The sequence below is a fragment of the Cavia porcellus genome, unplaced genomic scaffold (genome assembly GCF_034190915.1).
Source record: "Cavia porcellus strain 051 isolate PalLab524CR breed Dunkin Hartley unplaced genomic scaffold, mCavPor4.1 scaffold_23, whole genome shotgun sequence".
Taxonomy (NCBI): domain Eukaryota; kingdom Metazoa; phylum Chordata; class Mammalia; order Rodentia; family Caviidae; genus Cavia; species Cavia porcellus.
Window position 1 is genome coordinate 39,350,672 of NW_026947506.1, and position 24,624 is coordinate 39,375,295.

Consider the following 24,624-nt stretch of genomic DNA (forward strand, 5'->3'; position numbering starts at 1 on the left):
CGAACTCTCACATGGACTGGTATCTTGAGTTGGAGAATCTGTTTGGGTCAGTCAGGAAAAGCCTGAATTCCCCTATCGTCTGTCCCCAAATTAATTTGGAGCGAACAAGCCAAGAACAGCTGGTCAAAGATTGAGCACCCTAAGGCAAAGGCTAAATCTAGATTCGGTAACCGAGATGCAAAGTCCTCCCGCGCTCCTAGAGAGTACACGGAAGCGCAGCGCAGTCCCGGAAGGCGAAATGGTGACATACTTCCGGCCTTTGTGACTCATTGTGTCTGTGTCGAGGCGTCGGGAGGGCCTAAGTCCGTTTTCGGTGCCCTTCGGCCGGCTTGAGCCCTACAGTCAGTTCTCTTTTCTCACCCAGCACCCCGAGGCCGCTCCAGGGGCTCACGGTGAGACTCGGGGCTGGCCTCAGGGGAGGGCAGGCGGGCGAGCTGGCTGACCGCAGGGCTGTGTGGGTGAGTGTGGGCTCCGCCGCTGCGGCCCCGGGGACCCCGCTGCAGGTGGCCCCGTTTGAGTGCAAAGAGAGTCCCTGCCTTTCTCTCCTCCCAAGGCCGGCAGAAGGAAACGCCGTCTCGCGGGGGAGAACTCTCCTCATCCTCACTCCCATGCCCGGGTCCAGGCGGGGAGCTGGGGAGGGTCTCAAAGGACACCCAGCGCTCCGAGACGTGGGGAGAAACTGTTTGCTGTCTCTTCGGCTTCATCATCTATAATGTTGTCATTATCAGTTAATGTTGCTGAGATGGAGTAGCTAGCAAACTGACCTTTGTCTCCTTTTTCTGCTCTCCCGTCGTCGCCATTTGCTTTGATTTCGGTGAGAGGTGTTTTTTATCCGCTTACCCCCTCCGGGTCTTTGAGAAGCTCGAGATACTAAAAAAAAAAAATGCGGAAGGCGAGAGATGGACACGTTTTGAGTTGCCTCCGCATGGTTCCAGATCTCTAGCTTTTCCTCTCCCCAATGTCGATCTGTGATTAAAGGAGTATTTGAAGCCTTGACATTAATGCCTACAGATGTGGTAGAGTTTCTAAACACTTAGTATCTTTTAGCTTTATGGAGTGTTTCGAAAGCTTTTTTAAAATGAGCGGTCCGTGAGATTAGATGGATTTTTTTGAGTTCATCCCACTTGACTTGGGAGTGGGTGAGAAGTGAACGAAGTTTGTAGAAATTGCAATGGGCCATTAAGACAGATATTAGCAAAGTGACCTTGGATAAGACACCAACTCTGAATTTCGTCATCTACAAAAGTAACGACACTTTTCTCAAAAGGTCCTCTCAAATTCTAAATGATTAGATTTGGTCAACATAATAGAAAAAACTAAGCTACAGTTTATCCTGACACTACCCCCTCCCTTTCCTGCAGTGCCTCTAAGTACACAAAAAGATACTTTCATTATAGAGAGTAGCTGTTACATGGCCTGGGACCAAAGAAAGCATTTATTGTACAAGGCCAGTGCTAGGCAGATTGAAGGCGGTCAATAAATACTTGTTGAATTGTGGAAAATTCATTGCAACTACATCAACAAAGCACCGTTACTAGATATGCTGACCAAATGTGGAGAAATAATTTTATTAGATAAGGAACCATAAAATTTGCCCCGGAATGTTTCTCCAGATTTGTAGCCTTTCTGAATTACTAGGTAAAATTCTTTTTATTATTTCAGGAATTTTTTTTTAACCGATCTTAAAATATGAACAGAGCAGCCAGCTACTTAATGTCATCATCATTTGGCGATTCTCTACTTGATTGAAGCATTTATATTTTTTTTCAGTGTTGTTATATTGGGTCGAAATACAAATAGATTAATAATGAGAAATCACACGTTTTTATTCTGTAGTAGTATCAATGGTCTTTTGGTAGCTAACTGTTTTAAGTGTAGCTTTTTTTTTTTTGGTACCTGGGATCGAACTCACAGCCTTGTGCTTGCCAGGCAGGCATTTAGGCCAAATGAGCTAAATCCCTGGCGGTGTAGCTTTTTCATACTTCTTAAAACGTGAGGGTGGAACAGCAATTTACTTAAACTGTCAAGAGTGGTCCTTGATACAGGGTCATCAAGAAAACAGCCCTTGAAATAAACTGAGCTTGTAATGTCAAAAAAAACCCAAAAAACCAATGTTTATTTTCATCCTTAGTGATGACTGTTCACTGGGGGTAATCTAAAATGGATGGTATGTTAAAATATTTTTCATCTTAGACTGCAACGGTAGTTTTTTGTTTGTTTTTCCACCCTTGCTCTTCCTGTATTTGATAAAAGATCCTAAATGACAGACAAGTTAAATAATTCACCCAGAAATGTGTAACTTCTTTGTGGGAGACTGCATTTCACTGACCCACCCTTTGCTGCATTTGCTGTAACACGATTTCTCCCATTGTTAATCTTTGAAGTGAACTGAAAGTTAGAATATACAGTTAGAGCTCATTTGTATTAACAGAAACTTGCCCAGTACCTGCTAGGTGGCACTCTTTTAAGTTCTTTATATATGTTAATTTATTTAATCCTTAAAACAACTCTGTGGGGTCAAAGACTGTTTCTGCATTTCTCTTATACAAATGAAACTGATAGCATAGAGAAATTAACTTGCCTAAGATCACCAGCTAGTGGATGGTGGAACAGCTTTAATGCTAAAGAAGACTATTGCAAGAATCTTTTAGAACAAATTTGAGGGCAAGATGGGATGCAAAATAAATGGGAAACAAAAGTAACATTGTAAATCTAACGAAGTACTTTTTAGGAAAAAAACCAATGAATGTTTGTAAGGAATCTTGGTAAGTGGCCTAAGTATGCTGAACCATACTCTTAACAATAGTCTAGTTGAGGGGGAAGACAGAGAAAAAAATTACAGAGAAAGCAACAGCTTAAAAAATTGTATGGCAGGGCTGGGGATTTAGCTCAGCGGCATAAGTGCCTCTGCCTTGCAAGCAGGCGGTCGTGAGTTTGATCCCCGGTACTGATTTAAAAAAAAAAAAAAATTGTATGGCAAATGTTTGGTACAGAATTAGGACTTTTTGAGACAAAAGAGAAGATTGTATATATAGATCATCTGGGGACCGTGAGATAAAACCTATCCTTTCTACTGTTCAGGCTGTTTGGCCCAGTGTAGGAGCATGGAAATGTTAGGACAGGGAAGGGGAATGTGTATATTCCCTTGTCTCTGTTCTTTTGATTCTCATTTCTTCCTCAAAACCTTCTTCGTGTTGATTCCCACTTAAGGAGTGTCCTATCTCATACCTGGTAGAATGTAAAACTTGCACCAAAGATTTCTGACGACTAGGGGCCCACAACACTAGTTCTGCTCAGTTATGCAGTTTGAACGTTCCACCTGGTAAGTTGTAGACAGCTGGGTCTCCTGTTGTGACACCCTTTCCCTGGAAGGGCTTTGGTCACTCAGTGCCTTGGATGAACATAGTAGTAGATGCTAGATGAGATCCATTCCTGAGTGATCATTGTTAGTCACCTTCCTTTTAGGAAGAATCTCTACCTGAAAGCCCTGCTTTACCTCATCTATATAAGAGTCACAGACTTAATTTCAAATCCTGACTACCATTTACTTGCTCAGTGGCCTCAGGTAGTCAGTTAATGGTAGTAAGCCTCAATGTTATCATTATGAAGTGAACTGGTAATTGTAGCTATCATCTAAGATTGTCATATGGTCAAGCAAAGTCCTTAATACAAGCCTAGTACCTAGAAATTGCTGAACAAATGTTGGCTCTGTTACACCTATTAAAGTGTTCTTGAACATGGATTTAGGGCAAATGTATTTAGCTTAGCTTTGAAAGTTAAGTAGGATTTGAAAAGACACGGGACTGGGGAGAAAATCTCAGCACTGAGTATGATTTGAAAAAAGGATGGGTATCAAAAATACAAAGCATCTTTGGGAAATACTGATTAGACTTTGGCTTGATAGAGTTCATGGAGTGAGATGAGTGGGAAGTGAAGGTTGAGGGAAACTTGGCAACACGTTCTGGAGCATACTGAGGCTGTGGGGTTTTAGGGAAAGTAAGGTAGCAGATGAATTGTAGGAAGGCATCAAAGGGGAAGCTGAACTGATGAGATCAGACCAAATAATAGGTAGGAATGAAGAATTATTTCTCCCTGGTACTTGGAGACTGAATACACTAAGAAGGAATCCAAGAAGGTAAGCTGTTCAGCATGAACAATTAAGAGATTCGTGGAATATCTGTAATATATACTGCCACACTAAAAGCAGAGAATGGAGCAGAACCTGGTAGTTCTTTCCATCTGTGCATATTAACAGTTAACCAAGTTCTCTGGTAGATAAGTACAAAGAAATATGAGTATCTGTCCTTGGGAGGTTGGAAGACAGAAACTGTGGCCCAAATATTAAAAATACGTTAAGTGCCATGAAATAGCACTAAGGCATGTTCAAAGGAAGAAAATACCTTCTTTAATTTGGGACTTTAGGAGTTCTTTATCCTTAAGGGTGAGTAAAAACTTAACCAGGGGAGTTGATACAGGGAGAGATGCCTCCTGCAAAGGAGTGAAGGTAAAAGGTCACTCTCCGTGTTTGGTAACATTGATGGGCTGGTAGACTGAAAAACAGGAGGGGTAAGATTAAAGAAGAGTAAGTATGTTGTGATGGTAAAACCTCTTGAACATTGAATTAGTTTATATCAGGCATTTGTTTATAGTAATTGAGGAGAAAGAGGAAATGACCACAAGCAAATAGGCAATACTACACTGACCTTGATATGTTTTATATGTTAGTGTGGAGAAATTGCAGCTGGAAAAATTATGTGGGGTTCAGACTCTTAATGCTGGTAAGAAGTGGGGAACCAGTTAAGGTTGTACAAAGTAATTGTGCCAGGTACAAGAAAAATAAGATACATAGTTTCTGATTTTCCCAATGAATTGAGGAAGAAACTAAGACTTCTTAGGAAAAAGCTAAGCTAGCTGAAGGTGTGATCTTGGGCTATTCCAGTCCCTGCTTGGTCATAGGAAGGCCTGTCCTGTATGCCGCAGCCCTCCTTGGTCATCCACGAGTCACTTCTCAAGGTTCTTCTAGCACTTGTGTTGAAACCTTCTTGGAATATTCTGCTTTGTACTGTTAATTATTTGCATAAAAGTCCAGTTCATGTTTAGCACCATTTTAATCCTGTCAGACTCACAGAACATCTTGCAGATCGAAGATACATTAAAAATGCTTAGAAAATGGAATGAGTAATTGTAGTTTTAAGAACATTAGAAATAAAACTGATCTAAAGTTGAAACCCAACTGTATTTACCCCAGCAAGAAAGGTGGGAGATGGAACAAGTCTGAAAGAATCTATGGGAATTTTTATTAGTACAGTTTATATATATAATGATTACATTCATTGTGGGAGTTGGTAGATGTACAGATACATCTTAATTCTCACAAATTTTTTTACCCCTCTTTTCTACCTCTCTTGGTCCCCTTCCCATTTGCAAAAGTTCTCTTGTTTCCTGCTTTTATTTTGTGCTTGCTTTATAGCTTGACTTTCTCATATAAGAAAAACCATACAATATTTAACCTTGTGTCTGATTTATTTCACTTAATATTACGGTCTCAAGGTACATCCATTTGCCTTCATAGATGTGGTTTACGGTAAAACATTTACCACTTTGAAATCAGGAAAGGAACAATTTAATTACAAGGTTTCCTTTATGAGGAAAGCTCTTTTTTATTGTACTGTTCATTATTTTTATTATAGAGCATTATTTTTAATAGGAATTTCTATTTTTCATTAAGGATACAAAAACAAACTAGAAACAGTAATCCTGCAATAAATTTTGGATTAAAATAATAATTTTTGTGATTAAAACCATACATACAGTGTCCCTCCTCTCTTCCCCTCATGCTCAGAGAATCTGTTTCAGGACATTCCAAAGATGCCTGAAACCACAGATAGAACTATGCCCTGTATTTTTTTTCCTTCGTTACATATACATAATATATGATAAAATTCAATTTGAGTATTAGGTACAGTAAGAAATTAACAATAACAAAATAAAATAGAAGTTATACTGTAATAAACATTTAAAACTTAGTAAGAAGTTGAGTGAGGTGGTACATGCATTAATCCCAGCACTCTGATAGCTGAGACAGAAGGATTGTGTTTGAAGTCATGCTGGGCTACATACTGAATTCAAGGCCAGCCTGGACTACATAGCAAGATCCTATCTCAAAAAAACAAGCAACAAGCTTAACGAATTATTTCTGGAATTTTCCATTTAGTATTTTCAGACTACACTTGACTGCAGGTATCCCGAACCACAGAAAATGAAACAACAGATAAAGAATCCTACTGTACATTCCTATTAGTAAAAAACAACTTTTCATAAATATTACAAGCATACTATTCTAATATTTGTACAATAAAAAATACAGTATTATACTACTGAATTTTGTATTGTTTAATTTACAAGATCCATTTTCCATTAAGTTACTAATTTTTTAAAAGGGAAACCATGTAATTAAAAATACTTTGCTTGAAAAAAAAATTTTGCTAGAGGACAGGGATGTCATTCAATAACAGAGTGCTGGCCTAGCAGGTTCAAAGCCTTGGGTTTGAGCCATAGCACTAGGGAAAAAAAAAGTAAAAAATACTTTGCTAGTCTAAAACTGCAATACAGGAATTGGATGGTTTGTTTCTAAAACATCAACTTGAGACTTAAAAGCTGTAAAGGTAAAACGAATGCATCACAAAGATTTAAAAATTCACATGGAATAATTGTGTTGTCAGTTCAATTCAGGAACTCGTGAGCCGCTTGCACGTGCAATATTTGTGACTGAAACTTTTATTTTTCCTGAATTTGAATCACCAGCTCTGACAAACAAACAAGACAGTTAATTTTTTTGTCTTGTTTTTAAACAGGCTTAAAATTCTTCATTTGGGTTTTTTTGTTTTTTGTTTTTTGTTTTGAGAGGAAAAAAATACAGAAAAAAAGCAATCAAACAAACATAACAAAAGCCAAACAGTGAGGACAACAGCAACAAAACAGTGGTACAGGATTTCAAAATAAGATGGTAGGAATTTAACAATTGTTATTATATTACATACTGTTATCTTCAGAACAGTTGTCCATGTTACCAGATACAAGCATGCAAAATTGGTGAAACTATGATTTCCCTTTGAGCAATTCCCTTTCACTGTATCTATTGTAACTTTTGTTTTGCCTTTTTGAGACAGGGTTTCACTGCACTTCTCCCTGGCCTTGAACTCACTTCTAGTCCAGGCAGGCCTCAGACTCTTGCAACAGTTCTGTCTTAGCCTCCTGAGTGCTGGGATTATGTGTGCTACCAGGCCCAGCTTCTGTTGTAACTTTTGGATCGATCTTACTTTCAGTCTCTTACTGCAGCAAGACAAAACTGTTGTGAGTCTGATTTAATTTTACTTATGAGATGATCTGTAGTTGTATCCATTTACTTACAAAAGCCTTGAGTTTATCCTTCTTTTGTAGGTGAGTAGTACCCCATTGTATAAAAACACCATATCTCTTTTATCCATCCCACAGTTGATGGGCATTTGTGTTCCAAGATTTAGCTATTATAAATTATGCTGATGGGGCTGGGGATTTAGCTCAGCGGCATAAGTACCTGCCTTGCAAGCAGGCAGTCGTGAGTTCGATCCCCAGTACCAATAAAAATGAAAAAGACAAAAAAAAAAAAAACCCCATAAATCATGCTGCTATAAACATGGGTGCACATATCTCACTGTGATAGGATGTTTTCAATTCTGAAAAAATAACCCAGAAGGGGAATGGCTGGGTGGAATGGAGCCTCTAATTCTAGTTTTTAAAGGAATCTCCAGTGATTTCCACAGTGGTTATACCAGTCAACACTCCCACCAACAATGGAGAACGGTTCCTTTTTTCCCCCACAGCCCCTCCAGTGTTTCTTATTCGTTGATTTCTTGATGATAACCATTCTTTCTGGACTGAAATGGTGTCTCAGTGTTTTAATTTGCATTTCTTGAATGACCAGTGATGTGGAACATTTTTGACAAATTTATTTGCCATTTATGTTTCTTCATCTGAGAATTGTGTATTCATCTCAGATGCCCGTTTTTGGATTGAGTCTTAGAATTGCGGGGGTGGGGGTAAGTTCTTCATACATTGTAGAAAGAAATCCTTTATCAGAGTGACAGTTGGCTAAAGTCTTTTCCCAATCTGTGAGTTTTCACTCTGTTGGTGATTTCTTTGGATGTGCAAAAACTTTTTAATAAGGTGAGAACCCATTTGTTTCTCATTTGGAAAATTTTTAATTGCTAGAAAACAGTTCCTGTTTAAAGACTGTACATATAAGGGTTTTTCTAAGGGAAATATTACAGTCCCTTTTTGGCAGTAAGAACTACATAATGATGAAAACTCTTGTATCATTTGTAATTGCTATTTCCTCACTATTTTTTAAGCCAGCAGCTTGCTCACTCTTTGGTGTCTTTTTTTTTTTTTGTCTTTTTCGTTTTTATCGGTACCAGGGATCCAACTCACGACCGCACACTTGCAAGGAAGGCGCTTATGCCACTGAGCTAAATCCCCAGCCCCTCTTTGGTGTCTTTTTGTTTGTTTTTTGAAGTGAAAAACACAGTGACACAGAATTTCATAACAATATAATAGGGAATTAACAGTGGTTAATATATTGCATATTGTTATCTTCAAAGTAGTTGCTCAGATTATGAGTTACAGGCAGACAAAATTGATCAAACGATATAAGCACAAAACATTCTCTGCACTGAACTAAAAAAAAAAAATCTAGTAGTATAATTATCTTAGCTATCTTTCCCTTCATTTCTCCTTTCTCCCATCCTACTAGTTCTTTCCTTTTGAGCAGTTTCTTTCTCTTACACGGTGTTCATTGTACAGTTTGGATCGATCTTACTCTGACTTTCTAACACTAGGGACACAATACATGCGACTCTGATTTATTTCACTTGTGAGTATGGTCTCAAGCTGCATCCATTTATCTATAAAAGCCTCAATTTTTAATCCTCCTTTATAGCTGAGTAGTACTCTGTTGTATAGCTGAGTAGTACTCTTTATAGCTGAGCAGTATCACACCATGGGGCCGAGAGTATAGCTCAGCAGCTCAGCACTTGCCTGGCAAGCATGAGATCCTGAGTTCAGTTCCCAGTTCTAGAAAAAAAGAAATACCGGGGCTGAAGATTTAGCTCAGCGGCATAAGTGCCTGCCTTGCAAGCAGGCAGTCATGAGTTAATCCCCGGTACCAATAAAAAGACAAAAAAAAAAAAAGAGAAAGAAATACCACATCATGTTTATCCTTCTTTGGTTGACGGGCATTTGGGTTGTTTCTAGGATAAATTATACTGCTACAAACATGGGTGTGCATATTGCCATAGGATTGATATTGTAGTTATTTTTGGAAAACACCCAGAAGGGGACTACCTGGGTCGAGTGGAACCTCTAATCATAGTTTCTGAGGAATCTTCACACTGATTGCACCAGTCTACACTCTAACCAGCAGTGGAGAAGTGTTCCCTTTTCCCCACAGCACCGCCAGCATTTGTTTCTGATTTCTTGATAGCCGTTCTTTCTGGGGTGCGATGGAATCTCAGTGTTGTTTTAATTTCTCAGATGACCTCTATGGCGACTTTGTAGAGGGACATTGGTTTTCACCTCCTAACCTGGCTAAGACCTTGTTCTCAAGAGAAACTCCTGCTCTGCCTTTTCATTGTTGTCTACTCATGTGCGTCATCTGTATTTCCTCTGATTATCTCTGCAAGAATCTTTTAGCTGCTGGCCTTGTTTATGAAGGCCGAGATTAGATAAAGCTAGGTAGAATAATCCACTATTTAACTTATCTGGGCACAGCTAAACCAGGGTACATCTCTGTCTGGAAGTGAATGTGGGGCATGCTTGCACTCTTCCCCCTGATAATAGCTGATATGACCTTACAGTTCAAGACACAGACCAGGTGAGGACTTAATTTCTTTCACTTTTAAAACACATTCAGCTGTATTGTTTCATTATCCCTGGAGCACTGCCTTGCACTTTGGAAACCACATCTTTAGACTGCCCAAGACACCCTAAAAATAAGAAAAGTAGGTAAATGACACATTAGCAAGTCCTTCAAATTTTGCTTGAGTGTTGGCTTCTACGGTAGTCATCTGCTCCTGAATGAATTGCTTAAGCCATCCATGGCTCACTTACATCATCTCTAATGTGGCACTAGCAGCTCTTCCCACTCACTAGGGTGGTTGTAGGAAAAAGAATGTACATGTACTGCACTCAGCCTGGTGCTTAATGCCCAGCAGATGAAGCTCTTACTAGGCTGAGCACTAAACACCATACACCATCTTGTAACCCTGCTGTACACCTGGAGGCAAGTTGCTGTGGCTCCAGCTAACACCCTGCGGCTGGAGGTTACCTGTTTGAGGTTTCTTTTAGCACATGAAGTGACGGGGAGACACTAGAGCACTGATTTTTATTCCAAGGCATTCTTGCTTCCTTGATGTGTAGCACTAGCACCACAAGTCACTTTTTGTAAAGCCACTAATAATTTTTTTTAATACTTCAGGAACAGTACAGAAACAGATCTAAAACCTCTAGCCAGAGAGGCCAGCACAGACCCAGACCCCATTTGGATCACGTCAGTTCCCTTAGCCTGAACGATGACTGCTGAGTCAAGGGAAGCCACGGGTCTGTCCCCGCAGGCTGCACAGGAGAAGGATGGCATCGTCATTGTGAAGGTAGAAGAGGAAGATGAGGAAGACCACATGTGGGGTCAGGATTCCACCCTGCAGGAGACGCCACCTCCCGACCCAGAGATTTTCCGCCAGCGTTTTAGGCGCTTCTGTTACCAGAACACTTTTGGGCCTCGAGAGGCACTGAGTCGACTGAAGGAACTCTGTCATCAGTGGCTACGACCAGAAATAAACACCAAGGAGCAGATCCTGGAGCTGCTGGTGCTGGAGCAGTTCCTTTCCATTCTGCCCAAACAGCTCCAAGTCTGGCTACAGGAGTACCGGCCCGATAGCGGAGAGGAGGCTGTGACTCTCCTGGAAGACTTAGAGCTTGATCTGTCAGGACAGCAGGTAAAAAGAGGCAAAGTTCATGTGTGAGAAGCCACAGACTTTGGGGATAGGAGAAAGGCACTGATTTAGAGCTAGTGTTAGGAATCCTTGTGGTACTCTCTTCTTCTGGGGGTGGGGGTAGCTCAGTATAGAGTGTGGACTTAGCATTTACAAGGCCTCAGGCTCAAGGTACTCCCCCCAAGTGTTCTGACTGCCTCCATCCACTGGCATATCTTTTAATATTTTAATTCCTGTTTTAAAAATGATTTATCTACAAGCCCAGCCTGATTGTCCTCAGGTCCCAGGTCAAGTTCATGGGCCTGAGATGCTTGCCAGGGGGATGGTACCTCTGGATCCAGTACAAGAGTCTTCAAGCTTTGACCTTCACCATGAGGCCACCCAGTCACATTTCAAGCATTCATCTCAGAAACCCCGCCTCTTGCAATCCCGAGGTAAGAAGTAGGTTTCATGTGGGAAAAAGAAGTGAAATACCCAGGATGGGAATGCCCTGTCCATGTTGCTCAATGCCTGAGATTTAAAGGCATGCTTATTTTTATTTTTCATAATGATCGTTGTTACTAATATTACCCAAATACAATTTAGTTCAGTCGCAGGAGTTAAATAATAATACTAAGAAGGTAAGTGTACTGTGAGTAATGAATTTGGTAAACATTATTGAACTATTAGTGTTTCAGATGTTTAGTAGACTTCTGACAGGAGAGTATAGGGAGCAGATGATATATTATTTCCAGCCTGTGTTTTAAAAGAGTATAATATGTCAGAATTATCTTTCAAAGGACCATAAATGTTTTTAAAGATTAATTTTATTTAAAATGTATAAAAAATACCATTTAACATTGCTGTTTTCTAAGTTACTGTCAAAAATATTAGAAGAAAGGAATGCAAAAATAGTGTTTGTTTTGAGGGGGCCATTTTTGAGGAAATGAGAAATGTATCAATGTAGGGGTATATAAATAAATATCCATTTCATTGGGTTTTTTCCCCTTGGGGGAAATATATATATTTTTGTGAGAATAAGTGGATAGAATATCAGTAAAAACCATGAAATGTCAAAAATACAGTTGTTCAGCTGAGTGTGGTGATACAAGCCTATAATCCCAGCAGTTGGAAGACTGAGGCAGGAGGATTGCCACAAGTTTGAGGCCAGCCTAGACTACATAGCAAGACACTATTTCAAAAAAAAAGAAATTATAGCTCAAGAAAAGTTGATCAAGGCAGGTTCCTTTACCAGGGTGTTTATTTGTGGTAACTTTTGTTAGGAATATTAGATCATAGCACCTATGGGAGCATTTTCATGAATTTTGGAGGACATCCTGGAGGTAGATGCCAGAGACATGCAGGGAAACCTACAGATGGTGATATTTAACCCCACCATGGTTGTTGTCCTTTGAAGGCTTACAAGGTCTCTCCATGCTGCACAAGCAGAAATCAGAGAGGATGGCATTAAGAAATAGGATATTTATGGTCTGTGCACCAGATTAGTGCTTTGGCTTGCCAGAGAAATAGTTTTAGAGACCCTATGTATGCATAGAGTTGTTCTCAATTTATTTGTTGTCCCCTTCATCCTCTAGTGTTGCCTCTCAGGTTTAAGGGCTAGCTACTTGATCTTTTTCTGCATTTTATTTTAGCCCATCTATTTGTTTTTGTTTTTCTTGGCTTGTTTGTTTGTTTTAACAGTAGCAAAATTTCACATTTGTTAAGGGTAGGGGAAAACAAAACCAGTGGACTTGCACAGTGAGCTTGGGCCAAGTAAAAAGGAGAGAAAAAGTGGTACCCTAAAGTAGTGGTGGCAAACTTATGGCACATGTGTTGTTTTTCTTTTAAGATGAAACATGTTAATGTATGAGCTACGTTTTCTAAACTAAAGTCTCAGTGTTGAGGTTTAACTGCAGTGTGGGCACTTTGCAGTGAATAAGTGGGTTTTGGGTTGCAGTTTGGGCACTTGTGTCTACAAGGTTTGCCATCGTGGCTCTAAAGCATAGAGTGGGCTGTCATGAAGGGACACGAGAATAACTGAGCTTATTGTACAGGTGGAGATAGCTACAAGTTTTGTAATTCAGTTTCAGAATCATTTCTCTAACACCATTGCGCTTTTATACCATTCTATACCATCATCTGTTTACCGTAACACTTCCACTCTAATAATCTTGGCAAGGGAAGAAAGTACTACTGTTAATTTTGCGGGTTAAAATTTTTCCAGTTCTTACATGCTACAATTGATGTGATCATATGATGTATTATGGAGGTCTTATATGTCTGTTCATATCTCTATATATTTGTAAATGTTTCATCAGTATTTCAATCATGTATACATTTTATCAAAAATGTTTACTGTAGCCAAGTAAGGGTGAAAAGTAGAGGAACAAAAATGGCAAAAACTAGCCCAGGTGTGTTATTCTAGCTCTCTGGGAGACTGAGGCAAGAGGTTTGCAAGTTTGAGCCCAGCCTGGGTAATTTACCAAGACCTGGTCTCAAAATGAAAAAGGATCAGGGTTGAAGCTCAGTGATAAAGCCCTGCGTTCAATCCTCAGTAACACCCCCCGCCCCCCGCCCTGCCATGGCAGATACTTATTTACAGGTAAAAAGATATCCTTCCTATCCAACTTTCTGATTTAGAACTGTGTGACATTTTTCACAGGTATAAGTGCAAATGCTTGACCTGGAGAACATAGGAGCCAGAAGTACAGGCTAATTTGCCCATTCTGTTGCTGAAAATAGGAACCTGGGTTCTAGACCTGGCTCTGCCATTTCTGAATGACATTAGACAAATCTTTTAGCTTCTCAGGGTTATAAGGTCCCTTTTTATGAAGTGAAGGGGTTGGACCCCTTGATTTTAAAGACCATTTTGTGGTTCCTTGGGGCTTTTGCTTATGAGTAGAGATTGTAGGGAAAGCGTGGAGGTCCTGCTATCTCCTCTGTGTCCTCTATAGCTCTCTCTCTCCAGTAGTTAAACATAGAACAGTGAATGAGCTGGTGCAGCAAGGAGAGTACCCCCGGCCCTTCTTTGAGGGAAGCTCAGAGCAGAGTGATTTACTCACAGCTCCTTTCTCCTCCATCAGCAGTCCCTGCCACCCACATTCCTGCCCCTCCTCATGATGGGAGTCCCAGAGACCAGGCGATGGCATCTGCCCTACTGACCGCAGATTCTCAGGTGAGCTGTGCACCCTGTGCCCTCCTGAGTGCCCATGTTTGTCCCCTCTGGAACTCCTGTCAAAGCCTCCACCAGGCCACTCACTTTCTGTGCCCCACTCCCAGAGGCCCATTTCCTCTCCCATAGATCTTCCTACCACAGACCTCTCCATTTACCAGATTCTGTCACATCATCCTCAGCATCCTGTGGCTGTGCAGCAACACTGTCCCTGACTCCAGGTTTGGATGAGGGACTGTCCCTGGGTCTAGGGGAACTAAGTGTGGGAACTCTCCTGTTATTTCAGGCAATGGTGAAGATCGAGGACATGGCTGTGTCCCTCATCCTGGAGGAATGGGGATGTCAGAACCTGGCTCGAAGGAATCTCAGCAGGGACAGCAGGCAGGAGAATTATGGGAACGTTTTTTCACAGGGTAAGAGAGATGCGGGATTGTGCAGTGGGACCTCTGATGTATTCAGTTGATAAGTATTAAAAGGCTACCATACCCCTTTCTTCAAAACAGAGGAAGAACATTTGTGTTCACTGAACTGTGACTCCTTGATTCTGTTTTTATTTTTTATTTTTTGATCCCGGGATTAAACTCACAATCTCATGCTTGCCAGGCAGGTACTTAGGCCACTGAGCTAAATCCCCAGCCCCCATGACTCCTTGATTCTTGATGGGGGTTTTTGTTACCACTGTGGATTGTTTTGTTTTGTTCTTATTTACTTTTAGGTAAAGGTAGTTTTTACCTTTGAAATCAGAAGTAAATTAGTGTGCTCTGAGAGTCACCTCTTCAGTTGCTTAGTTACCTGGGAGGACTCAGCTTCATTCCCCTTAGCATGTTCCACTGTGGATGCTGCAGTCAGGAGAAAATTCTTTTATTAGTAGAGATTTCCAGGAACTGACCATCAGTCTAATCCCACCCTGTTGTCCTGGCACCACATTCTCGAGCCTGCTCAGCATCATTTCTCGGAAGTCTGACTTCTCCCAGCTGCTGTCAACACTGCCCCGAGACTGCTTTGTGTGACCCCGTGAACTTGCATCTTGACCTCCCTTAGGATCAGGTTCCCAGTTCACAAAACGCACAATGATCTTCACAAAGAACTCTGGGACTTGATTGTATAGTAAAAACAAAGACATGCAAGAGACAGCAGCCAGATAAGACAAGGTGCCCCAGCTGGCAGCCATTTGCATGGGTCTGTGTTAGAGCTTACCCTCTAGGAGACAGTGCTGCCAAGAGGTCCACAGATATGTACAGTGCCAGGGAGTCCACAGGAAGACTGCATGTGGTGAGGGGAATGGTAGGTGTGCACAGAGTATTACCTAAGAAATTCAGGTTTATTTAGAACCAGATGTATAAGCCAATGTGGTGACACACTTGGGGGACTGAGGCAGGAGGATTGCACAGGTTCAAAGCCAGCCGGGGCTACATAGTGAGTTCAAAGCTAGCCTGAACTACATAGCAGGACCCTTTCTTGGGGGGGGGGGACCCATAGGTATAAATACAGCATGCAGTTTATAGATACTACTGCTAGAATCAATTAGGTCAAATAGCTAATCTTTATGAACTGATAATAGGAAAAAAACTGGAAACTGTACAGATAGTCAAGAGTCTTGAATTAGAATTCAAAACAAGTGAATCAGTTTTCCTTACAACTGATCAATATTTATGGTGATTTCATCACTAATAGAGGGTTGGATATTTTTCAGCTTTTAGGTCATTACATCCAGGAACCAGTTGGGATCACACAGACCTTCTTGGAAAGGTGTCTTCAGGCCAAGAAAATAAAGAACAGAGTAGAGATACTTCAGGTCTTTTTCATAGTCAAATGCAAATTGTGTACCTCAAGCAATTTTCAGTCCCACTTTAAAGTGACACACAGAATATAGCAATGTATAATAAAAACTAAACTCATGTATTTTACTATGTTGCTAAATCAAGGGATTAGCTCTCTATTTGCAGTCACTGTTCTCCTGTCTTTTGTGGACTGTCTCCAGAGTGGTTTAAGTTTCTCTTCTGTTATCTTCTGAGAATTCTCTTCTTGGTTAGTAGGCTTCATTCTGTGGCTAGTGAATTGCCCCACGGGCACCTTCACCCCATCTCTGTTACTTGAACACAGTTTCATGCTGCTCGCCCTGGTGGCGGGAAATTGTTTCCTGTGTCTGAAGGTCTCCCTAACTTACCACATTCAGAGCTGCTTGTTTCACCTGTTAATCATCACCTTGTTGAAAAAACACTAACAGAACTGGAGGAGTGTTTATCTTTCTGAAACTGCATTCCTGTTTTTCTAATACCACTATTTTCTAGCAAGGACCTGTCTGTTGCCTGTTCTCTTCTTTAAAAGTATTTAAATACTTGATGAAAATAGAACATGTCTTTTAAAATATATAATCTTTTAATGATCAAATAACAGAATTATGACCTCTGACATCCTTTTAAATCCCGTCCTTAACTAGTGTTTTCCCTCCTGATTTCCCACCATGCCCGATTATTCATACTTTCTCTCCACACATCCTCTGTTGTTCCTTCCTCTTTCCCACTCTACCCAATCTCTCTCACATTCCAACTCTGTTCCTTGTTTTTTCAGTTTTTCCTTTGTCTACTCCTCTTTTATTTTCAGTTAATACTGTGAGGATATTTTGCAAGCATAGCAAATCCCTGGAAAAATAATATCACTTGATTAACCCATATTTGCAAAAGGAAAAGGGTGCTATTTGTATTCTCTTATGTCAGGTCGTGAAAATAAGAGTGAGAACGAGGAGTCAACCTCAAAGGCTAAAGACACAGAGGACTCAGCATCCCATGGGAAAACAGCAGGAAGATTCCAGAAAGATTTAGGAGAGAAACGTGAACAGCCAGGCAGAAGAGTAGAAAGGCAACAAAGAAACCCTGAAGAGAAAACTGGAAAGGAGAAGAGAGAGTCAGGGCCAGCTACAGCCAAGGAGAAAAAAACCACCCCAGGAGAGAGAGCTCCAAGAGAGAAGGGCAAAGGCTTGGGAAGAAGCTTCAGTCTGAGTTCAAACTTTAATAATACCCCTGAAGAGGTTCCACCAGGAGCAAAGTCTCACAGATGTGATGAATGTGGTAAATGCTTTACAAGAAGCTCAAGCCTTATTCGCCATAAAATAATCCACACTGGAGAAAAGCCCTATGAATGTAATGAGTGTGGGAAAGCCTTCAGTCTCAACTCAAATCTCGTCCTACATCAGCGAATCCACACAGGGGAGAAACCTCATGAATGTAATGAGTGTGGCAAAGCCTTCAGTCATAGCTCAAATCTCATTCTGCACCAGCGCATCCACTCTGGAGAGAAGCCCTATGAATGTAATGAATGTGGGAAGGCCTTCAGCCAGAGCTCAGACCTCACCAAGCATCAGAGAATCCACACAGGGGAGAAACCCTATGAATGTAGTGAATGTGGAAAAGCATTCAACCGAAACTCATACCTTATTTTGCATCGGAGAATTCACACTCGAGAAAAACCTTACAAGTGTACTAAGTGTGGCAAGGCCTTCACCCGGAGCTCAACCCTCACACTGCATCACAGAATCCATGCTAGAGAGCGAGCCTCAGAGTATAGTCCAGCCTCCCTGGATGCATTTGGGGCATTCCTGAAAGGCTGTGTGTAAAATAGGAATTTGTTATCAACCCTTTTCCTGCTTTGTTCCTAAAATTATTTCAAAGATGTGTGCCCATGGAGGGAAAAAAAGGCCTCAATAGATTTTTTTTTTTTTTTTAAATCACACTCAAGGATCCTTAGAGTTACATCAGCAGTATTCTGCCTTTGGGCATGTGATTCTTCCATGCAGCCCCTGCAGGGAAAAGCTGGTCAGACAAATAATCCACATGCTGTTCCACACAAAATGAAAGCACATACATAGAAAGATAACAAGCTTTTCAGTAATGAGGATACCTTTAAGGCACTATTGGACTCATAGCAACCATGGCACGTAATTCAAAGATCACACTTGCTCTGTGAATGTGACAATTGAGGTTAAGAAGCCACTTGCTGCAAACGAGCCCTACTTGGCCAACATCTTGTTTATTTCTTGCAAGAAAGACAGTTAAAACAAATACTACATTGGGACATGCTCCTCCAGCTAGTTACATGTCCCGTACGTTACGTGTATCTGATTACTGGTAGCCTACCAAAGCTATAGAAATCTAGGACTATACTGATCAGTATCAAACCAAAGATTTCTATCTCTTTCTGAGAGGGTATGTGCACCAGTCTACAGTTCCAAAGGACTTCAACAAATGTAGATGGTTCTATCCTCATCACTGAGATCAGTTCTACTGAAATAGCAATGAGTCATAACACTTGTCCCCCTTTTTGAAGTTTCTGAAGCACTCTAGCACTCCTAAAGGCATTTCTCCACAAGTTAGCACTTAATTTTATACTATCTTTTAATCTTTGTTTTGTGTGTGAGATTTTTTATCGCGCCTGCCCCGCCAAAAGAGATGTTTCTGTTCTTGAGGGATGTAGTTTGATGTTCTACCAACACAGCACCACACATGGTGCTGGACACATAAGAGACACTCCTTGTGACTGACTTCTAGTAGAACTTTAATATTTATGAGAAAGCCTTGTGAATCACGGGTTTCTGAAATATAGTAGCCTGGCCCAATTGAAAGAGGACCTTCAGGTTCAGTAAGAGGAGGTATACTAAAACCTCTGGGTATTCATGTCCTAAATACAAACAAAAGGAACTGGCTAACCGCTTGCATAGATTTTTCTAAACATGGATCAGAAATAAACACAACAAAATGCTAGAAATGACTCTGTTGTCAGCATCTTAAGGAGGTTATAATACTGACTAGTTATTTTTTGACATCTCTCCGTGGCAGAGCTACTAGCCAGAATTCACTTCAGTCACTTCAGTGTGATGATGGTGGGCCCTTTTTGAATCATTTGTAACTTGGGTAATAATACAGCTCAGAAGCGGTGATTTTTATTGCTTTTCAGAAAAAGGAAAATGGAACATATTTTCCACACTTTCCAGAAACTGTTACAGCATTTGTTATCATTAGCTGGCAATTACTACAGGTATGTTGTTGCTCTGAGAAGTTCACCATTGTACTAAGATGTGGTTAATTGTTTCACAGTAACAGTGCACAATGTTTTTTGTTTCTCATTTCTCAAGACCAAGGTGAGGTTATGGAACCCTAACCTCTCCCATCATCTGCAGGAAGACACAGATGGCCCCATAGATGTTGATGAAGACAGTGTCACATGTATGGGAGACAAACCAAGTGTTGCAAGTTCTGTAGGTCTCAAGGGCTTGAGATGGAACTGGCTGTGTTCATGAGAGCATTCAAATGGCTGTGGTCAGCCCTGCAAAAACCTGGACTATAAAGCAAACCTGAACACTGACAGTATAATCACCATATAATGGGAAAATCCCACATACAGTTTGAGATTTTTCTCTAAAGAAACAGAGTAAAAACCATTGTTCATCAGTCCTTCTGACCAACAATTAAAGTCCATGAAATATCATGGCTGAACAAATGAGGCAGAGACATAAGGCCTCAGCCCCAGACTAAACTAAACTTCTATACAGCAATCAATTTTTGGCCTCATTGCTTGGACCAACCACAACTTCCCCTATGGCATTTTCTTCAGTTTTTCCTGGAAAAGCCACATAGCAGGTTAGTCAGTTACCAGAATACTTACCCAATTTAAGAAAAAAAGAAGAGGTATTCCAGAAGAGTATACCTCATTGACTTTCTGTAGTGAAATGGAGGTAGAAATGTTTTGAGAATTTTCCTCTAACAGTGAGCCACAGTGACAGTTGCGTAGAAAATTGCTGGTGCTTTGAGATCTTTGCCCGCTAGGAAAAAAGGCATAGAGGTGAAATATACAACTCTGGGCACTCATCCAAGCATTGACTTTGTTTATAAGAAGGAAAAGACAGTCAGTTCAACATTGGCTTTTTCTTTTCTTTTTTTAATGCCACAACTACATGCTGACATTGTAGGGTTTGGTTTTAAATGAAATTTAAATATGACCAATGCCCTGGCGTTAGGTTCCCGTTTTATTGGGATATCTAACTGACTTTGCTAGATAGCTGCTGGGGTTGCTTCAGATCTTCGGCAGATGCACTGCTGGAGGCAGCTATTTGAAGATGTGTTTTCTGAGGAAAACAGGCTGCAACTGGTTTTTAAAACCGTGGATGTATCAAATACTTGTTGTGAAGTGTCATTGGACCAGAAACACCGGCAACACCTCTAATTAGTGCTCAGGATAGTTCAAAAGTTGTGACTGGCTGACATCTGTTAACAGTTGAAGTACTCTTGTAGTTAACCATTAGCATGCTAGTTGACCTAATGGAACTTTTTGAAAAGTTTTTAAAACTAACACCTTCACCTTGCCAGGAAGAGAAATAAAATTCTTCAGTCTATAAGGTATTTGTTTCTAATCCAGCCTGGCAGGCAAGGCTAAACCTGAGACTATAGATGTATGAGACATGTTGGTGTGTACAGCACTTAATACTAAAGGCATAGAAGTGAAACTGCTAAATGTGTGTGGAGAGTGATGTGTTTGATGTGTGGGACAATTCACATCTTACATCAGAGAATTGATTTCCAAAAGGAACCTCTTGAATGTGATAAATATGGCAAAGCCTTTAATCACATTTCAGCCCTTAACAACAGAAAGCTTCCACTGTAAATAAAGCTTATTAATATTGTATGTGAAGAAAACTTTCGTGCATAGCACTCATTGCTTGGGACAGAGATGAATTCCTTCAGTATGTTCCAGTCATTGGATAATTTCAGAAACACTGCAGAGGGAGCTCAGTCTTAGCTACAAAGAACTCACAGGAGAACATGTGGGGAAATGCTAAAGAAATAGCAAAATGTACAACTTCATACAAAAATTGTTAATGTTGGATACTTCCATATATTTTGTATGACCATAATGTTGGTGTGTTTTGTACCTTGAAAACCCGTTATTCTGTATATTCCCCAAAAACAGATTATGTATTTTATTTTAATCTATTTGACAGAACACATCGCTCCAAGAAATGAAGTTTTGGAGTGAATAGTGAAGATAGTGATATGGTGATAGTTAATTCACAGAACTGAGGATAGGAAAAAATCCAAGGACAAAAAACTTCATTGGTTTGATGCTTCTTGAATTGAGAGATCAATAAACTTGTGGAGATTCACGTGTTAATAGGGCACTAAAGTGGAACAGCTAAGTTGACCTCTGAGCTGCCAGGTCACCATTGTGAACCAAAGGGATGCATGGACTCAGTGAGCTTGCCAGGGGAAGAGGGTTTTCTCCATGATTGGAGAGTTAGAAAGTGTACTGGGATGGCCAGTGGGACCACTTAACCCGACCAGGTCCTGTAAACTACAATCTTTACACTTGTAAAACTTCAGATAGAGTCAGGTGTGGTAGCTCACGCCTGTAATCCCAGCACTCAGGAGGCTGAGGCAGGAGGATCATTGAGAGGTCAAGACCAGCCTAAGCTATAAAATGAGCTCAAGGCCAGCCTGAACTACATAGAGAGATCCTGTCTCAAAAAGATTAAAACAAAAAAAGGAAAACACCAAGATGGGGGTTGTTTCCCAGGATATAGGGCTGGATGCATCCAGTATGATACTGTAAGACTTGTCATGAGGCTGGAGAAACAGATTGTATGGCTGTGCTCCTGTGTACCTTCCCTGCACCTGCTTGCTTTCTCTAGTGTATGATTATTAGTGGGGGAGAGTTTTTGAAGAGTCCTAGTTGTGGAAGACTTTATCCCTTTTAATCCTAGATCACCTTTGTTCCAGATAGGCTTGCTGGTCTACTTAAAAACCAACTCACCAGGTTCATCCTGCCATCCTCATGGGAGACTGATGGTGTGAACTGGAGTACCAGTGTTGAAATGTAATCAGTGACAGTAATGCTTGCCAGAGGAGCCCTGTTTGTGTTTTGTTGTTGTTTTGGTACCAGGAATTGAACTCAGGACCTCACGCTTGCTAGGTAGGTGCTGTGCTGCTGAGCTATATCCCTGGCCTAAGGAGCCCTGTTTTGTGCATCCCTCTTGAGCAATCTCAGAAATACTTGAGGGAGCTGAGGTTTTCATTCGGGAAACCAATTGAAGGTCTACAGAGTAAGTGAAATATAAAATCAGAAAAGAAATTAAATGGTATAAATAGGTCATTTCATAGGGGTAGAGTAGATGTTTATTTCAGCTACTACTGGAGAATTTAATAAAAAGCATTATTTGGAAAGTTTTCCTAATGTAGATTTAGGTTTTGTTTTAGGCACACTACTGTACATTTAAAAGCAGTTACTTATTTTGCTATCCAGATTTTTTATTATATCTGAAAATTATCTGTTTTTACTTTTCAAAACTTTGTAAAACAAACTTGAAGTTATAAGGAGGTAAGCCATCTCCAATTCTGCAGGTCAAACAAAAGTTGGGGAAATACTTTTGACATCCCATCAACAGAACATCTTAACATAAGAATTTAGTTTTGGGGCCCAGGATTTAGCTCAGCAGCATAAGCGCCTGCCTGGCAAGCATGAGGTCATGCGTTGGATCCCAGGTACCAAAAAAATAAAGAACTTAGTTTTGTACTGTGTGGTTCTGTTTACTAGGCGGTACCACCAATTCCCTGTCTTTCTCTGTCACCCTAAACAGTAGGAAGGAGAAAAGGGCATGAGGTGATTTCTAAGCCACAGTCTTCGCTGATTGTAACATTTTGTTTTTATTCTTGGAAATTTTCATGCCTCCATTTACTAAAAGAATCATGACTCATTTGAAGTTATACATAATCAGAAAAGTTAATCGGTCTTAAAAATTAAAATTTCTCCCTTTAGCAAGCACTCATTAAGCAGTGAGGCTCAGTGCTTGAAGATAACAAAGAATGAGATTTGTGTGAGTGAAAGGGGTGGGACTGAAACTTGAGTTTTGTTCCGGTTTCACATTTGGGTATTAAATTCCTTTGGTGTCCAGGAAAGGGGCCAGGCAGCTGCAGGTACCTTGAGTCAGCATCCTGTTGTCTCCTATCAGGTGCAACAGGAAGGAGAAAGGGGCAGAGTTAATGACACCATACACACACACCGTATCGTCGCCCAAGGAAGCACAATGAGGCTAGAACAGGGAGAAAAACTTATGGATGAGTTGGGTTAGTGATTGTTTGCCTGCCTTCCTCTTCACCTCAGCCAAGTGACAGCATTCAGCTGCAGCTTGAAGTTTCTAGCCTGCCCTCACAAGGACAAAGCATGTTAGACTTAGAGATGCTTCTGCTCATAGCAGGACTTATTTGGTCACATATATGAGGTGGGTGGGTGGGAGGAAACAGATTGTGCTTATGCAGAAAAATCATGTCCTAAAAATACATGAGTGGAGGGATAAGGGGTGGCTTATGCAAACAAAATCAGTAATTATTTTAAGATGAGCATATGTATTTTTATTAAACTTTTAGTTAAATATAGATTATTACAACCAGGTCAACATGATAAGCCTAAATCTATATATAGAGCTAACTCAGGCATTGTCTTGTTCAATTTTTAGACTAGTTAAAACAACCTGTCCTTTTTTTGTCAGTTCCCAGCTGTTTTTAGGATAAATCAGACCAAAAGAAGAATCTTAACTTGTCTTTATATACCTGCCCAATTGAGTTATTGCTGTTAACTTTTCATTTTACTAGTTTCTGAAGAGTCCAGATGCTTCGTAGATGGTCAGTAAATGATTTCTAGATTGAATTTGCTGAAAATCCTCAACATTTCTAGAAAAGCTTTCACTAAATTTTGGAATCTTAGACAAAAGTGTTTATTTTTAAAGCTAGAGAAACTGCACTAAAATTGAAACCTTGATCAAGAGCTAATGTTTCAATAGAGAGATGGCAGCACAACAAAATTTGTAGTCAGTGGTCCATTTTAGGAAGCCCGTGATGTCTGACAAACAATAGAATAGTGAAACTGGGGAAGGAAGTTGTGGAGATTGTAATAGTCTCTTTATGTTGTTTCTCTTCTGGGTCATGGTACAACAATAAATTATCATCTCTTAAGTGGCAATGTTTGTGTTTGGTTTTTGTCATCCTTGCCTACATAAATGCATAGGTTTTGAGAAAAGAAAAAAGTATACCTTGAAAGTTAAAAAGTGGAGCTGCAGCCCACAAAATTTTCACATACCACTCAATTGTATTTGTCTCATCTAAATGATGGGTTATTCACTCTTACTTCTAAACCTTGAAGTACAGGTGGAAGTGCTCTGGTTTCCTCTAGGCTTTGGTTTCAGTACCTTTAAGATTGGAGTATTGCTGCCTTGCCTTGTTTCAAGAAAGTGAAATAAAAGATAGCACATTGGTAGGGGAGAGTTTTATTTTATTACCTTGGTATCTTCACAACCAAGTGCTCGTTTGAGGGACGTGGGCCCTGTGTACGTTAGCTGAGGTCCCTAGAGAGTAGGAGGGGCTGATGGTTGATTTTAGGTAATGATTCCAGAGGACAGAAAATGAG

The 24,624-nt window shown here is 40.4% G+C and overlaps 1 protein-coding gene across 4 annotated transcripts in view; it reads left to right on the top strand.

The window, feature by feature from the left end:
* Positions 1-238: 238 nt before the first annotated feature.
* Positions 239-24,624, top strand: part of Zkscan1 (zinc finger with KRAB and SCAN domains 1) — a 39,427-nt gene continuing 15,041 nt past the window's right edge. Inside the window, exons 1-7 of one of the 4 annotated variants that reach the window (XR_001201311.3) lie at positions 239-392; positions 10,514-11,030; positions 11,308-11,461; positions 14,090-14,181; positions 14,465-14,591; positions 16,896-19,209; positions 19,307-24,180. Coding sequence is in view for 3 of the 4 variants with exons in the window: in XM_063234190.1 (XP_063090260.1) it covers positions 10,608-11,030; positions 11,308-11,461; positions 14,090-14,181; positions 14,465-14,591; positions 16,896-17,791 (1,692 nt within the window). In the remaining variant the exon portion in view is untranslated. Of the gene's footprint in view, positions 393-10,513; positions 11,031-11,307; positions 11,462-14,089; positions 14,182-14,464; positions 14,592-16,895; positions 24,181-24,624 lie in introns of those variants that run through there. The other 3 variants (XM_063234190.1, XM_023565166.2, XM_023565167.2) reach the window with 3 other exon arrangements.